The sequence below is a fragment of the Mus musculus genome, chromosome 4 (assembly GCF_000001635.26).
Source record: "Mus musculus strain C57BL/6J chromosome 4, GRCm38.p6 C57BL/6J".
NCBI classification, from domain to species: Eukaryota; Metazoa; Chordata; class Mammalia; order Rodentia; family Muridae; genus Mus; species Mus musculus.
The window spans coordinates 116,452,227-116,469,418 of record NC_000070.6 but is presented as its reverse complement, the minus strand read 5'-3'; the positions used below and the strand labels follow the sequence as shown (position 1 = coordinate 116,469,418).

Below are 17,192 nucleotides of genomic sequence, written 5' to 3'. Positions count from 1 at the left end.
TTGGATCTGCATTCCCAATTGTGGCCTTTGTTGAATCACATACACATCCCAGGAAGCCCAGGTGTTCTTTCTGGTGTATATTTAGAAATACCTTTCTGGTTTTAGAAAAACTATTGCTCTTAGAGCTGCCTTGCACAGAGTTTTATTGCAAATGACCACATTTCCTACAACTAAAACACCAGGCATTTTGAGATCTGAAACCTTTAGTGGGTTGATTGCTATTCTTGGTTATCAACTTGACTATATCTGGAATAAACTACAGTCCAGAGATGGAGAGTACACCTGTGATCCACATCTTGAGGCTAGAAGACATGCACCTTTAATTCAGATCTTGAGGCATACCTTTAATCTGGGCCATACCTTTCTGCTGGAGGACTGCATAAGGACAATGGAAGAAGGAAGGGTTTGTTCTTCTTCACCTGCTTGCATTCACTTTGCCAGCACATCTTTTGGAGCTTACTTCTTCAGGATCCCCGCTTATACAGAAGACCAGCTGAACCATCCAGCCTCATGAGATTGAGGAATTTCTAGATTCTTGGACTTCTCATTCATAGCCATTGTTGGGTTAGTTAGACTGCAGCCTGTAAGTCATTCCAATAAATTCCCTTTATATATGTAGATTCATTCTGTAAGTTCTGTGACTCTAGAGAACCCTGACTAATATAAGCAGCTTAGTCATAGTCTCTTTGGTCTTTTTGCAATGACCATATTTCCTGCAATTGAAGCACCAAGCATTTTGATATCGGAGACTTATAGCTATAGATTGGCCTATTATATTAGCACGGTACATGTTAAAACAAATATTGGTCATATCCCTTGTCCACTTGTCTATAGGTGCTGCTTATCCTTTTAATGGTCTAACTTTTTCATTTGGTATTCACATTTTCAAACACCAAGTTTTCTATCAACACCCGCCTTTCTTGCATCAGGGTTTGGTATGGTTTTGTTCATTTCTAAGATTAATCTTTGTTTAAAAAAAAAACAGTGAAGGCTTATCCAGAGACTTGTATAATCTTTGTAAATAAGGTGGACTTTTTCAGGGGTCTTCAATTTTGTCCCAAGCTTTTAAAGCCAGTAAGTCCATTTGTTCTATAGTAACATCATCAAATTGAATCTGTTCTTGTATATCAGAGTGCTACCCATAGCCTAGCAACTGATCTTCTACTATATTCATCCCCTTGCAGTATTTCACTGTTCAATAGTCTCTCCACCGTGTTAATCATTGCAGCTGTCACCAGTCTTTCCCAGTCTTGGGGAATAATTCTATTTTGAGTAGCCCAGTTATTTAGAATTTGTTTTACATATGGCGAATGCATCCCATATAAAATCATGGTCTCTTTAAAATACCTTATCTCTGTCATTTCTATAGGATGCTATCCTATCTTGTCATAAACTTGTTCCAACCACTAATAGGCATATACTGCATGACTACTGGGAAAGCCTTATTACTTCAGGCTGCCCCTCCTCCAACTCTGGCAGAGTGGTTGTATCAAGATTAATCCTGTCTCAAAATGGGCTATGATCAGAGTGCCTTCCTGCTTTTTTAGCTTTTCTCTGACCTGACCACCCTGTGGCACAGTTTCAATCCCTCTTTCCTCCCGGGGGAAACTCCAGCTCGCTTGCTCTGTCACCAGGACTGAGCCTTCTTGTTCTCTCTTCCCTCATGCTCCTCACTTTCTAAGTGTTCCCATCTCTACCTGTAACCTCGTTGCACAGCCAACTCTGCAATCATTTCAGAAACAAGAGAGCAGAATGGCTCATTTTGGTTTCCCATTTCAACAATCTTATGTTTCTCAGGCCCCTCCATTTCCACCTGTGGTTTTCCCAACTGCTCAGTCATTCTTCCAACCTTTTTATGAAACAGAATATATAAAGAAAAAGAAAAAAAAACAGAAAATCTTCTCTGGGAGCAAAGTGGGGGATATCTTAGCAGTAGCAGCTATAATACATTTTTGGGGGGTATCTTGAAAAGAAATATTTACTCCTTTGTTCCCTGCCATTTTCTCTATGCCCTTGAATGACTGCCTCTCAGGGTCCTAGCATTATATATTCTTTGAAAGTCCCCAGAACTCTAAATGCCACACAATAGCAGAAACTCTGCAGCTGATAAAAATCACACCTCTGCTAGAGCGCAAGGCAAATCATAGTCAGCTGCAGCAGACAGTCTGAAGCAGCCCCATATCCCTATACCTGAGACTAAATGAAAACATATTCTTATTATATTTCTGAGTTTTCAAAAGAAGTCAAAATCCCAGAATTGCCACTACAGATCTATTTCCAAACTAACCCCCAATCTTGGGCAGAATTACTTTTTCCTGGATGTAGGACTGTGTAAATGCTTCAAGGACTATTTTAGTCTGTTTTGTTGGCTATTGGGCTAGAGGCTCGCCTAGGTTCTTGCAGGTTGCCATTCTGTTTCCTGCCACATGGACCTCTTCATAGCCAATGTAAAAAGTGAGTTTTGTAGCTAAGCTTGATAGTACCAGCTTGTAAATGAAGAACTTGGGAGGAATAGAAAGAAGGATGGAAGTTCCAAGCCAGCTGAGTTACATACCCTGCCCTGCAATCAAGGACATTTCCGTCGTTAAGGACATTGTGAGTTTGAGAGTAAGACTCATACCAAGATACCATCTTATATGATGTAACATAATCATGAAAGTGATTATATTGTAGTTAACTCATTAGAATCAAGTCAAAGGGTGAAGAGTACACAAAGGTGTAAATCCTGGGGAAGGGGTGACTATGAGAACCACCTTAGAGTCTGTCTATCACAACAGCCATTCCTTTTTTTAAAAAATTTATTTATTTATTTATTGTATGTGAGTACACTGTAGCTGTCTCCAGACACACCAGAAGAGGACATCAGATCCCATTACAGATGGTTGTGAGCCACCATGTGGTTGCTGGGAATTGAACTCAGGACTTCTAGAAGAGCAGTTAGTGCTCTTAACGGCTGAGCCATCTCTCCAGCCCCACAACAGCCATTCCTAATAGTCAAAGATGAAGAAGTAGGATGTGATTCTGTTCTCAAAGCCGAGTCAGTAGATAATCCTTGTAGAAATGAGTGTGCCTAAACCTAGAGGAATTTATTTAGAAAGGACCACAGAGTTAATCAGTTTGATTGATGGAGATCAATGTTGGAGAAGCAGCCTTATGAAACATCAGCAACAACCTCAGGATACTGTTTGTTTGTTTGTTTGTTTCCTACCTATACTGGGTTACACTGCTTTGCAGGGGTGAAATAGTAATTTATTTTTGTTTCATTTTGTTTTGAGCAGGACTAGTGTTTCTCTTGAATTCCCTTGACACACTCTGTTTATGTAGTTTTGGGATCAAACTCAGGACTGTGTGTATGCTGAGCAAACACTCTACCAACTGAACTACATTCCAAGCCCCAAAACAAAAACCACTTTAAAAAAAAAAAGATTCTAGCCCCCAGAAAAAAGGAATTTTAATCTTCTCCTATGTGGCCACTCCAGATTCAGCATGTGTTTCTGTTCTTCGTAAGCAAGAGTGTGCTGGCCCTATCATGTAGCAGAGATAACTATAAATAGTGGCAATAGTGGCAACAGCATGGGCTAATAGAAAAAAAGAGGCAGGCAGAGAATGGATTTTGGATGGTGGCCTTGCCTTAGAAAGTGTACACTTGACTGGGCGGTGGTGGTGCACACTTTTAATCCCAGCACTTGGGAGGCAGAGGCAGGTGGATTTCAGAGTTCAAGGCCAGCCTGGTCTACAGAGTGAGTTCCAGGACTACAGAGAGAAACCCTGTCACCAAAAACAAAAACAAAAACAAACAAAAAACAAAGAAAAAGAAGAAAGTGTATACTTCATCTTGAGCTTTATTTTACTAGTCTAAGCAAAGACAGTATTACAGAGATTTTTATGAGAGTCTTTGGGAAGATGGATCCTAAGAGAATAAGACTTGATGCAGGGGAACTAGTTGGGAGAATTTCCCACTTAAACAGGTGAGGGAAGGCGGAGCTGGGTAAGTTAGTACAAATGGGATGAAAGGAGAAGGCAGATTGGAAAGATATCGAGTTTACAGACCAACAGGCCTTGTTCATTATTAGATATGAGAGATGAGAAGAAGGAAGGAACCAAGGATGGCTTTCTGTTTCTACCGAGTCAACTGGATGCATGGGGAGGACCTGGGACAGGGAACGTAGAAGATAGCTTCATGGGTTGTCCCACACACTGCTTATGTGTGTGTGTTCTGGTACCTCACAGGCCTTCGTTTGAGTTCTCTTTGCACTATAACTCACCCCGTTCCCTCCACTGTACAATGAACACTGCAATGACCTCATTATGTGTATGTGAATTGAATGCAGTGTCTGAAATCAGTAGGCTCCATCGTATTAGTCATTATTACTGCTCAGAAAGGGTTCAGGGAGGAGGCTAAAGATACATGAATGAAACAGGCAGGAAAAGCTTCTGGGAATGAACTCTGGTTAGGTCAAAAGAGGAAAAACAGCGTTGTGGCAGACTAGCTGAAGCCAGAAGGAGGCCAGGCATGGCTGAGCTGTCTGCCACGTGTTGTTAAAGCAGATGAGTCATTGGAAGGGGCAGGTCAGGCTGCCCAGGCCGCAGCAGGCTGGACCGTGTCTACAGGATGACTTCATTGTCAGTGGGAAGCCCAGATCTTCCAAAGCCTTTTTAGTCTCGCACCCCTAAGGAATACATCACTTCTTTTACAGGACTTTACACACTGTCACACTGTGTGGAACTGTCAAAGGCAGTGTAAACAAGACAGAGCGACAAGAATGGGAACCCTCAACTAATGGGAGGGTTTATTGGGACATATTGATATGTCTGTGACTGGGCTCGTTTCCCTACATCTCAGTCTCCTTATTTCTAACATGAGGATGAGCTAACTAGTCTCTGAAGCGTAGGGGAGAACTAGGTGAGCATCTGCTGGTAAATAGAGTGTTGGTGTCCCCCCTCCCGTTGGAAGTCTTTTCCCAGTCTGGACAGCGTTCAGTCCGGCAGGCAGTGTGTACCAAAGGGATGAATGGAAGAATCAAAGGGCGTCCTGCAGCCGACGCGGGCGCGCCGGGAGCCCCGCCCCCTTCCGCTTCAGAGCGCGCGGCGCGGCCGCGGGCGGGTCTTCGCGACCGTTCGCCAGCGCGTGCACGGCTGGCCGCGCTCTGTGGGCGGCAGGCGGGCTTGCCGTGCACGCGCGCGAGGGGCGGGCCGGGCGGGCTGGCGGGCCGGCGGCTGGCGGCGGAGCCCGCGGCGGCGGCGGGTGGCCGGCCGAGCGTGTGCCGGGCGGCGGAGGGCGCGGCGGCGGCGGCTATGCTGCCTCCGTGAGGCGCGCCGGGAAGGTCTCGGCGCCTCAGCCCACAGGAAGCGCGGGGAAACCGCGGGCCGGGTGCGGGTGGCTTCAAGTGCCCGCCGGGCCATGTTGGCCGCGGACCGGGTTTGCCGCGGCAGCGCTGCGGCCCGGGGCCGAGCCAGGCCGGCGCAGTCGCGGTGCTAACGCCCGCGGGGCCCAGACGCGGAGATGAAGCGGAGCCGCTGCCGCGAGCGGCCGCAGCCGCCACCCGCCCGCCGGGAGGATGCGGCTCCGCGGACGGCCGAGTTGCCCCAGCCGCAGTCTTTGCCCCCGCGCCGGCGAGCGCCGCCCGGGAGGCAGCTACTGGAGGAGCGGAGCGGGCCTTTGGGGCACGACAGCAGGGAGCAGGTAAGGTGGGCTGGGGTCCGCCAGCGAGGGTGGGCGCCGTGGGGGAGGGGTCCTCGCGGGAGGATCGGGCTGCGGTGGTGAGGGTGGGGACTACTGAGTCGGTTAGGAGGAGTGGGAGGTCTGACGAGGCTGAGGAAAGGGGAGTGGAGAAATGAAGGTGGGGGCCTGGGGTTGCAGTTGGACGTGGGGTAGGGCGGGTCTGAGGAATGAATAAAATGGTCTTGGGGGGTAGCCTGGGGCTCTGGATGGAGAGAATGGGTGCTGGAATGTGGGCAGGGTGAATGAGCAGCAAAGAGTAGGTTTACTAAATGGAGTTATCTAGAGGCGTGAATAGTTTTAAGGGAGAAATGCCAGTTTGATAGTGTTGACTGGTCTTAGAGTTTATCCCCACAGTTATAAAAACGGGGCATTTGCAAGCATTCTCATTTGGTGGCCATTATACTTTTATAAGCAAGTATTCAGAATCGTTAACGTTCTCCTCAGTAACTATCTACCACTTTAAAACCACTATAAAAAGTGCCTGAATGTGTCCAGTCTCAAGGCCGGTGCTGTGGACAGAGAATCTGTAGATGAAGGCTCTGCTTTCTAGTTTACCCTTAATGGGAAAAGAGATAAAATGTAAAAGTACTCATGGGATTCTCGAATGTACAGGATGTGTAATTTAGTAGACAATAGTAGGTGTATTTATGAGTAGGGAATAAAGGTCGCCAATATTAGGATAAACTTGCTACTCACAGCTGAAGGAAGTTCAGTGAAACGATATTGACAGGGACTTTGTAAGATACGTAATCTCGTTGGATTTTTAGAAAGAATGTTCTGTAGTAATGAACTCCCCTGACAGCATTGCTTTTGTACAGCTTTGCTTCAGACCCCAGTTGAGACCCCATCTTTGAGGCTTTGAAGTTCCAGGTCTCCTATCTTGCTCCTCATATAAAGTAAATGTTCCTATGCATCATTGCTTTGAATTACACTCTGTTAGCCTATGGTTTTAAAATTTTCCGCTTTTTGTCTCCCCACTTGATTCTTTTGGTCTTTGTCATGGCTTCTAGACTGCTGACTGTGTAATCCCCCTCTAGTACCCGTTCAAAACTTTTGAAATATATTTCCTCTACTGACTTAGTTTACCTGGTGCGGTTGACCTTAATGCATGCTTCAGTAAAGTGCTTAAGGCTGTTTGATTCCGCCCCGCCCTTATTTTCTTTTTAAGTTTTTTTATGATTTACTTTTAGTTTTTATGTGCACTGGTGTTTTTCCTTCAAGTATCTCTGTGTGAGCGTGTCAGATTACCTGGTAATGAGCTATATACAGTTGGAGCTCTCACATGGGTGGTGGGGAATTGAACCTGGGTCCTCTGGAAGAGCAGCCAGAGGCTGAAACTCTCCAGCTCCGATTCCCCTCTTTTCAAAAAAGATCTTTTTATTTTCACTTTTTTGCAGCTATGAGTGTTTGCCTGCATGTATGTTAGTGCTTCATATAGTTTGGAAACCAGAAGAGGGAGTCATATCTCTTGGAACTAGAGTTGCAGACAGTTGTGAGCTGCTGGTGGCTGCTGCGAACTAAACCCAGGTCTTTTGCAAAGCAGCAAGTATTCATAATTGTTGAGTCATTTCTCCAGCCAGCTCCCCTCTTTTTTAGAGATAATTTCTATATTCACACATCCTTAACAGTCACAGAGGAAGAACCGGCTATCCTTTTCTCTGAGGCTACATCGTTGGTACACACACCCTTTGTCTGTTAAAAGTCTTACTTATATTGTTCTTTGCCCTATAGCTTAAATAAAAAGTATAATTTTCTTGAAACGTGTAATTTCCTCTCTCCTAATATGCTTTATCTTGTTGCCTTTAACCAACAACATTTTGGGGGGGGCGGTGCGAGTTTCGAGACAGGGTTTCTCTGTATAGCCCTGGCTGTTCTGGAACTCACTCTGTAGGCCAGGCTGACTTCAAACTTAGAAATCTACCTGTCTCTGTCTCCCAAGTGCTGGGATTAAAGGCGTGCCAATAATCTTCTTGAATTTGTATTTTATGTCAGTTTCGTGTGTGTGTGTGTGTGTGTGTGTGTGTGTGTGTGTGTGTATTCCTAATATTATGGTTTGCCTTGTATACTTAGTGCTTTCCCCAAACTGCCTTCAAGGTCATGAGTAACTTTTTTTTGGCTTGCTTTTTAAATTGAGATTTGTTGTAGTTTAATGCATTAATCTAAGGTTCATTTAGTGTGAAATTTTACAGACAAATATAACCATATGTCCATTATTCAGGCCAGGGTAGAGGACGTTTCCAGTTCTCTTACTTTATCCTATTGATTACCCTTCGTTACTGCAGTTAACCACTTTTCCCACCCCAACAGCATAGATTACTCTTTAGCTAAAACTCATAGAAATAATATCGTGGCGTTTGTACTCTTTGTTACTGAATTATTTCATTAAAATAATTCCTGTGCATTCTTCTGTGTTCCTTATAGAAATACTTTCCTTTTTCATTGTTGTATAATTTTCCACAGTGTAGCCATACTAAAACTTATTTTGCAACTTAAAATAAGGTGTGTCTGCCTGTGAAAACATTGTGAAAGAGTTACAAAGAGAATTCTGCTAATGGGTCAGTGAATTTTTTTTTAATGTAATTAAATTTGATAGTTTTCCCAGGTGTCATCTTCTCACTATGTGAACTATTTGCCATTGTTGACCATGTGTTGTGGTCCTGCCAACCCTCCTCCTGGGAATATTCATCTCACTAGTGTTTCTTGGACTGTTCTCTTGTGCTTTTTTTCATTCCTTTCTTAAAACATTCTTTGAAGGTAATATGCTTGGTCCAAATGTTGGTTCTTTCTTGTTCACCATTCTTTAGCAAGCTCCTGCATGGCAGGGGATGGCCGGAGAGCAAAGGTCTGTAGTCTTTCATTCATATATTGATTATAGAACCTCCTGGTAGAGGCATTTGAGTCTTTAAGCCTGATTGTCTCTTTAGATCTATGTTGATAACTTTGTGCTTAGTGTATCAAAACAAAACTCAGTGCTATGGAGGGGGGAGAAAGGGAAAGTAGTGTGTGTGTGTGTGTGTGTGTGTGTGTGTTGAGTCAGAGGACACCTTTGGATATAATTCTTCAGACACCATCCACCTTTTTTTTTTTAAAGATTTTATTTCACATCTTTCTTTCTTTCCTTTCTCTCTCTCTCTCTCTCTCTCTCTCTCTCTCTCTCTTTCTTTCTTTCTTTCTTTCTTTTTTAGCTTTTTGAGACAGTATTTCTCTGGGGAGGCCTGGCTGTGCTGGAACTCTTTCTGTAGGCCAGGCTGGCCTTGTACTCAAAGAAATCCACCTGTCTCTGCCTTCTGAATGCTGGGATTAAAGGCATGCACCACCACTGCCCCAGCTTACTTTCCTCTTAAAAATTATGTGTACATGTGTGTTACTTGTGGGTATGTATATAGGATTTCAGGTGTCTTTCAAGGTTAGAGAAGGTGTTGGGTACCTCAGAACTGGAGTTATAGGCAGTTATGAACCTTACCATGAGTGCTGCAGGCTCAGTTCAGGCCATCAATCAGGTAGAGCAGCAAGCATTTTTTAACAGCTGAGTCATTCTCCCACCTCCTATTTGTATTTTGAGACAGAGTTTCTCACTGCCCTAGAGCTCATCAAATAGACAGTGCAAGCCAGTGAGCCCTGCAGATCTGTCTGGTTTTGCTTTTTAAAAAACAAAAACAAAACAAAACAAGGTCTCACTGTATGGCCCCTGGCTGCCCTAGAACTGACTTTAAGATCAGATTGGATTCACACATACAGAGATCTTCCAGCTTTCACCTCTTATGTGTTGGCATTAAAGGTGTATGCTATCATGGCTGGGTTTGTTTCTTTTTTTTAAGCTTAAGAAAAATACTATTTGTTTGCTTGTTTGTTTATTGTATGTGTGATGAAACATTTAGAATCTTCTAAGCCAGGTGTAATGGTACACAGCTGCAGTACTAGTAGGACTGGGAAGCTGATACAGGAGGCTCATGAGTTCTAGGCCAGTCTGTGCTATGTAGATTCTTTTTAAATAATGACAAAAACCCTCTTCAACTTCAGATGTCTGTTGTGTTTATTGTCATTGCTAGTCACTCCTTTATGCAGTATAATACCAGAATTTATGAATTTTTCTGTCTTCGGAGACATTATTAGCTTATTATTCACAGAATAAAGCGTGAAGACCTTGGCAGTCAAGGTGTACTTGAATTGTTCACGTAAAGAATTTAGATGCCCCTCTGGGTTTCTTAGCGTCTGTGCTTTTGTCCCCCTCTGCTGAGATGAGCTTGTTTTCTTAGTAGTAAGTTCTTAGAAGTTCACACTGTTTTATTTATCTTTGTGTACATAGGTTCAGAATAAATAAAAATAACTACTTGAGATGTAGTTATTTGTGTGAATATTTGTTAGAAACAGATGATTGCTTAGTGGATACCCTAACTGGCTGTCAGTGTCTTATCAGTGAACAAACTTCTCAAAGGCTTTCTTCTTTACTGACTTGTCTCCAAGCCTTTGAATTTTGTTTTGTTTTGTTTTTGGTGTTTTGAACTAGGGTTTCTCTGTGTAGCATTTCATGTCCTGCAATTCACTCTGTAGACTAGGCTGGCCTCAAACTCAGAGCTCTGCCCACCTTTGCCTCCCAAGTGCCTCAACTCTACCTGGCTTGTAATATATTCTTTTATCCATTCGTAGGTATGTCATAGATGCTTAATAAGTGTGGAATGAAAGAAAATTTAAAAAAAAACCCAGTTCTACTCTTTCCTGTTAATTTGTGTTATATAATTCCTATTACTTTATCTTTCTTTCTTGGGATCAGCTTTAAATTTGTCTTAAAGTCACTGACACAGTAATCATGATAAAACATTTTGCCTTTTAGCCTTAGATGCTTTAAAACCTACTGTATTTAGGGTTCTGAGACGTTTTAGCCTTCCTTCTAGCCTACTGGCCAGAGGTAGGGGAGAAAGAAGGTTAATACGAAAAGGGTGTTGTGGACCTGTTTAAAAGTAGTTCTTTGGAGCAGTTTCACTCTTCATTGTCAGAATACCAGTAGTTTAGTTCAGTAGCAGACACCAAATATAAATCAGTAGCTGCAGCACGATTCAGCAGAAACAGCAAGGCTCTGCTGAATCCTTAGGAGTCAGCCCGAATACTTGGAGAAGTTCTTCGGTGCATTTCTCTCTTTGATGAAGACCAGCAAAGACCAGTGAAGAAGTGAACTATTGCAAGGCATAATAATGCAAGAGCATCCTCTCACTATTCGTAGGGTTTACTTATATTCTTTCTAACCGTCTTGTGCCTTCTCAGCAAAACATCACATACCCTCTCTTACAAGACAGCCTCCAGAAAAACATCACGTGACGCAAACTGAGTTGTTAAAAAAACCAGAATTTTCAACTTTATGCTGTCTATTAGATCCTGCAGTACAATCCTCTACAGTACTACCACCTCTAAAAACAGAAATTTTTATAGGAAAACGATGGCTTACCTAATGAGATAAAGCAATATGAATTTAAAATTTATTTACGAATGAATCAATGTGATTTTATCTGTTGATACAATCTTTGCTTTCCTTATACTGATCTTACTCATCTAAGGCCAACCTTAGAGTTATGTTGGAGGCATTGTAACACTTTAGAGTATTCTAGAAAGAGGGCTGGAGAGATGATGGTCTTGTAGAGGACCCTGGTTACTCCCAGCACCCACAGTATAGTTTACAACTATTCCAGTTCCAGGAGATGGTGATGCCCTCTTCTGGCTTCCATAGCCATTTGCTCACACCTGGTGTACATACTTACATGCAAGCAAAACACTCACATATATAAACTAAAAAAATTAATCTAAAAGAATAATGAAACACAACTCTAGAAAGCTATGATGATCAGAACATCATGATATTGTCATAGAAATAGACATATAAACCAGTAAACTAAAATGGAGAACCTAGAATCTAGGTGTCTACAGGTAATTTGTTTTTGATGAAGGTGATAAGTATGTACATTGAAGAAAGGACAATCTCTTTAATATGTGGTGCTGAAAAGTCTGGATATGCACATGCAGAAGGAAACTAAACTCCTTTTCTACCCTTTAGCTCCATACAAAAAAAATCAACTCAGAATAAATTAAAGAGTTAAATACAAAACCTGGAACCATTAGAAACATGTTTGTGGAACATCTTTCATGATAGTGTACCAGACAAGGGTCTTAAGATCTAACGTTCTGCAACAAAAGCAAAATATGAGAAATGGTTTACATCAAATTGAAAAGCTCCACACAGTTATAGAAACAGTGAAGGGGCAACTTATGGAATGGGAAAAGGCCTTTGCCAATTATCTGATTTAGGGGATAATATCCAGAATATATAAGGAACTATATGTATAAAAGAAAACACAAAAATGAGAACTTCTATAAGTCTATCAATCCTATTATTTGGGATTATATACCCAAAGGAAATTAAATCTATGTATCTCAAAGAAAGCAGCAACCCAGGTTTATGATGGCTGTACTTAGAGAAGATAATCAACTGTTAGCAGTTAAAATGTGATATGTGTACACACACACACACACACACACACACACACACACACATACAAAATTAAGCTATGAAAAGATGGAAACTTATAATTCGTAATGCATAAATCCAGAGGACATATGGCACAGAAAGTACTGTGTGGTCTCACATGCCAGTCTTATGGAAATAGAAAATAGTGATTACTAAAGTCTGATGAAGATGGAGAGATAGGAAGAGATTGGTCAGTACGTACAAAGGTGCAGTTGTATATTGCATATTTAAAAATACGAAGTTTATGTTTCACTATAATTGTTTCGGGTGATGGCTATGTTAATTGCCTTAATTTGATTATTACACACCATGGACATTTATTGAAACAATGTATTGCATCATAAATTTGCGTAATTATATTAAATAAAAACTTTACTAAGTGTGATGACACAAACCAGTCTTTGCTACTTTGTGGAGTCTTCTTTCTCCCACCCTTTCCTTCCCAACTCCCCTGTAGTCCATGAGGAAATGCAACACACTACTAAGAAGCTTAATGAGTTTGCTAATTCATTCAAGCATAAGTTTGAGGAATATTTGTGGGAATGGATTTTTTTAAAGGGTGTGGGATAATGGTGGAAGGAACATAAAACTAGATCAGGCTGAGTTTACTGACATGGGCCCTCTGAGTGGAGATTCTAGGTTTAATATGGAAGTTTGCACAGTTAAAAAAGGTGTCAGAAGTAAATTTGAATGGTTGGCTGAAGTGTTTATGACCTATTGAAAAGGAGTAGGAGATGCCTGATTTTCCGTTGTCTTAGTGTTGATGAAAGGATTTTAAGACTCAGGGAAATTGCAATGCTAAAGTGGGCACATTGTGTAAAAACTAATCCTCTACAATGGGAAGGCCCAGAAGATATGCCCTTTATGAATCCTATAAGACGCAAACTGGTGAGAGGGGCACCGGCACATTTGAAGAGTTTTGTTCTTGCCCCTTTCCTTGTGCCAGACCTTAGGGTTGGAGATGCTGCTGCTCAATTAGATGAATTAAATGCAATGGGTTTAATTGGGCTCTGAGGTAGCAAGGGCCAGGTGGCATCACTGAATCGCCAGAGACAAGTTGATCGTAGTTATTATAATGGACAGCGTAGACAAAACGATGTTTATAATGACATAACCCATAATGGTGAGCACAGGAGAGGTGAAATTTATAATGGTGTGACTCATTTGACTCATTCATGGTGTTTCCAGGCATGAAATAGATAGGAAGCCTACTGCATATCTGTTTGATCTGTATAAGCAGAAAAATTCTCAAACAAATGAAAGAAAGGCTACATTGGATCGAGGCAAAAGGCAATCTCGGCCAGTGAATCAATTTCCAGACTTGAACCAGTTTGCCGATCCAGAGCTCCTTGAATGAAGGAGTGGCCAGGTTTCCCTGAGGAAGGATCTTGATAAGATACCTGAAGGTTTTACTGTTAGCCTTTCTCCAGTTCTTCCCCAGAGTGACCTGTGGCCTTTTACAAGGGTAACTGTACACTGGGGGAAAGGAAATAATCAGACTTTTCATGGTCTATTGGATACTGGCTCTGAATTGACGCTGATCCCAGGAGATCCCAAGAAATATTGTGGCCCTCCAGTTAAAGTAGGGGCTTATGGAAGACAGGTGACTAATGGAGTTTTGACTGATGTCGGACTCACAGTAGGTCCAGTAGGTCCCTGAACACATCCTGTGGTCATTTCCCCAGTTCCAGAATGTGTAATTGGGATAGATATTCTTAGAAATTGGCAGAATTCTCACATTGGTTCTCTGATCTATGGAGTGAGGGCTATTATGGTTGGAAAGGCTAAATGGAAACCTTTAGAGTTGCCTCTGCCAAAGAAAATAGTGAATCAGAAACTGTATCACATTCCTGGAGGAACTGCAGAAATTACTGCCACCATCAGGGACTTGAAAGATGCAGGGGTAGTGGTTCCCACCACATCTCTCTTTAACTCTCCTATCTGGCTAGTGCAGAAGACAGATGGATCATGGAGAATGACAGTTGATTATCGAAAACTAAATCAGGTAGTAACTCCAATTGCAGCTGCTGTACCATATGTAGTTTCGTTACCTCAGCAAATTAACACATCTCCTGGTACCTGGTATGCGGCTATTGATCTAGCAAATGCCTTCTTCTCAGTACCTGTCCATAAGATCACCAGAAGCAATTTGCTTTCAGTTGGCAAGGCCATCAGTATACCTTCACAGTTTTGCCTCAAGGATATATTAACTCTCCTGCCCTGTGTCATAACTTAATTAGAAGGGATCTTGATTGTTTATCTCTTCCATAAAATATCACATTGGTGCACTATATTGATGACATTATGCTGATTGGACCAAGTTAGCAGACAGTAGCAACCACTTTGGACTCATTGCTAACAAATATGTGTATCAGAGGATGGGAAATAAATCCAACCAAAATTAAAGGACCATCTGCCTCAGTGAAATTCTTAGGAGTATAGTGGTGTGGGCCATAAAGAGATATTCCTTCCAAGGTGAAAGATAAGTTATTGCACCTGGCCCCTCCAACTGCCAAGAAAGAAGCACAATGTTTAGTGGGTCTATTAGGATTTCTGGAGACAGTACATTTCTCACTTGGGTGCGCTACTCAGGCCCATTTACTAAGTGACTTGTGAAGCTGCTAGCTTTGTTTGGGGCCTGGAACAGGAGAAGCTCTTCAATAGGTCCAGGCTGCTGTGTAGGCTGCTCTACCACTTGGACCATATGACTCAACACACTGGATGGTACTTGAGGTGTCCGTGGCAGATAGAGATGCTGTTGGGAGCCTCTGGCAGGTCCCTGTAGGTAAATCACAGAAGAGACCTTTGGGATTTTGGAGCAAAGCTCTACCATCATCTGCAGACAACTGTTCTCTCTTTGAAAAACAGCTCTTGGTCTGCTATTGAGCCTTTGTGGAAACTGAATGTTTGCTGGTAGGACACCAAGTTACCATGCGACCTGAACTGCCCATCATGAGCTGGGTGCTATCAAACCCTCCAAGTTATAAAGTAGGACATGCACAGCAGCAGTCTATTATCAAATGGAAGTAGTATGTGATTGGGCCAGAGCAGGTCCTGAAGGCACTGGCAAGTTACATGAAGAAGTTGCTCAAATATGGTTTCTATTCCTGTTACAATGCCATCTGCTGCCAGACATTCTCCTATAGCTTCATGGGGTGTTCCCTATGATCGGCTGACTGAAGAAGAGAAGACTAGGACTTGGTTTACTGATGGCTCTGCAGCATCATCACTTTATGCAGGCACCATCCAGAAGTGGACAGCTGCAGCATTACAAGCCCTTTCCAGGACACAAGTGAAGGAAAATCTTCACAGTGGGCAGAATTTTGGGTAGTACACATGTTTGTTTGGAATAAGAAATGGCCTGATTGTTCACTGACTCAATGGATTGGCTGGATGGTCAGGGGCTTGGAAAGATCATGATTGATAAACTGGTGAGAAAGATATCTGAGGAAGAAGTATGTGGATAGATCTCTCCAAATGGGCAAAGGATGTGAAGATATTTGTGTCCCATGTAAATGCTCATCAAAAGGTGACTTCAGCTGAGGAGGAGTTCAATAATCAAGTGGATAAGATGACCTGTGGACATTGATAAGTGGACAGTCAGCCTCTTTCCCCAGCCATCCCTGTCATCGCTCAGTGGGCACATGAACAGAGTGGCCATGGTGGCTGAGGTGGAGGATATGTTTGGGCTCAACAACATGGACTTAAATTCAACCTGGCTACAGCTACTACTGAATGCTGGATCTGCCAACAGCAGAGACCAACACTGAGCTCTAGATATGGTACCATTCCTCGAGGTGACCAGCCAGCAACCTGGTGGCAGGTTGACTACATTGGACTGCTTCCCCCATGGAAAAGACAACATTTTGTTCTTACTGGAGTAGATACTTACTCTGGTTATGGATTTGCCTTTCCTGCATGTAGTGCTTTTGCCCAAACCACCATCTGTGGACTTACAGAATGCCTTATCCATCATCATGGTATTTCCTTGGTCCAGGAATCAAGGGCTGGAGAAGGGAATAGTTCCACTCACTATCACTCCTAGTGTCCCTCTAGGAAAATTTTTGCTTCCTGTCCCCACAACTATAGGTTCTGCTGGCTTAGAAGTTTTGGTTCCAGAGGGGGAATGATCCTACCAGGAGCCACAACAAATATTCCATTGAACTGGAAGCTCAGACTTCCCCCTAGTCATTTTGGGCTTCTAATGGCCTTAAACCAACAGGCTAAGAAGGGAATCGTGTTAGGAGGGGTGACAGATGCAGATTACCATGGGGAAATTGGATTGCCTCTCCACAATGGAGGTAAGCAGGATTATGTCTTGGAGTGCAGGAGATCCCTTAAAATGTCTCTTAGTACTACCATGTCCTGTGATTAAAGTCAGTGGGAAACTACAACAGCCTAATCCAAGCAGGATGGCAAGGGATGCAGGCCCATCTGGAATGAGCCAATACCTGCTGAGGTGCTTGCAGAGAGTAGAGGAAATATAGAATAGGTAGTAGAGAAAGGTAGTTAATAAATACCAGCTAAGACCATGTAATCAGTTGCAGAAATGAGGATTATAAAGTAATATGAATGCTTCTATTTTACTTGGTTAAGAACACATTTGTCTTTCTTCCAATTTCTTTAACATCAATTGGTGTTTAAGTTGAGATACTAAAAGAATATTCCCAAGAGACATTGCCCCATTGTAAGTCTACAAATGCGTTTGCGATTGTACGAGGAATAGTTATATCATGTGAGGCGTATTCATGACTTTGTTATTGTTTCATGAGGACATGAGATATTATTTGTGTCAAGTTGACAAGGGGTGGATTGTAGTGGCTATTCCTGGTTGTCAACTTGACTATATCTGGAATGAACTACAATCCAGAATTGGAAGGCTCACCTGTGATCCTCATCTTAAGGCTGGTAGATACAAGTTTCTGACCCAAATCTTGGCATGGAGATCTTGAAGCA

At 42.5% G+C, this 17,192-nt stretch overlaps 1 protein-coding gene across 4 annotated transcripts in view; it reads left to right on the top strand.

The window, feature by feature from the left end:
• Positions 1-5,195: 5,195 nt before the first annotated feature.
• Mast2 (microtubule associated serine/threonine kinase 2) overlaps positions 5,196-17,192 on the top strand; it is a 157,464-nt gene continuing 145,467 nt past the window's right edge. For 2 of the 4 annotated variants that reach the window (NM_001369062.1, NM_001369061.1), the window contains exon 1: positions 5,196-5,683. In NM_001369062.1, the coding sequence (NP_001355991.1) occupies positions 5,504-5,683 (180 nt within the window). In that variant the 5' untranslated portion in view covers positions 5,196-5,503. The remainder of the gene's footprint in view (positions 5,684-17,192) is intronic. The other 2 variants (NM_008641.3, NM_001042743.2) reach the window with 1 other exon arrangement.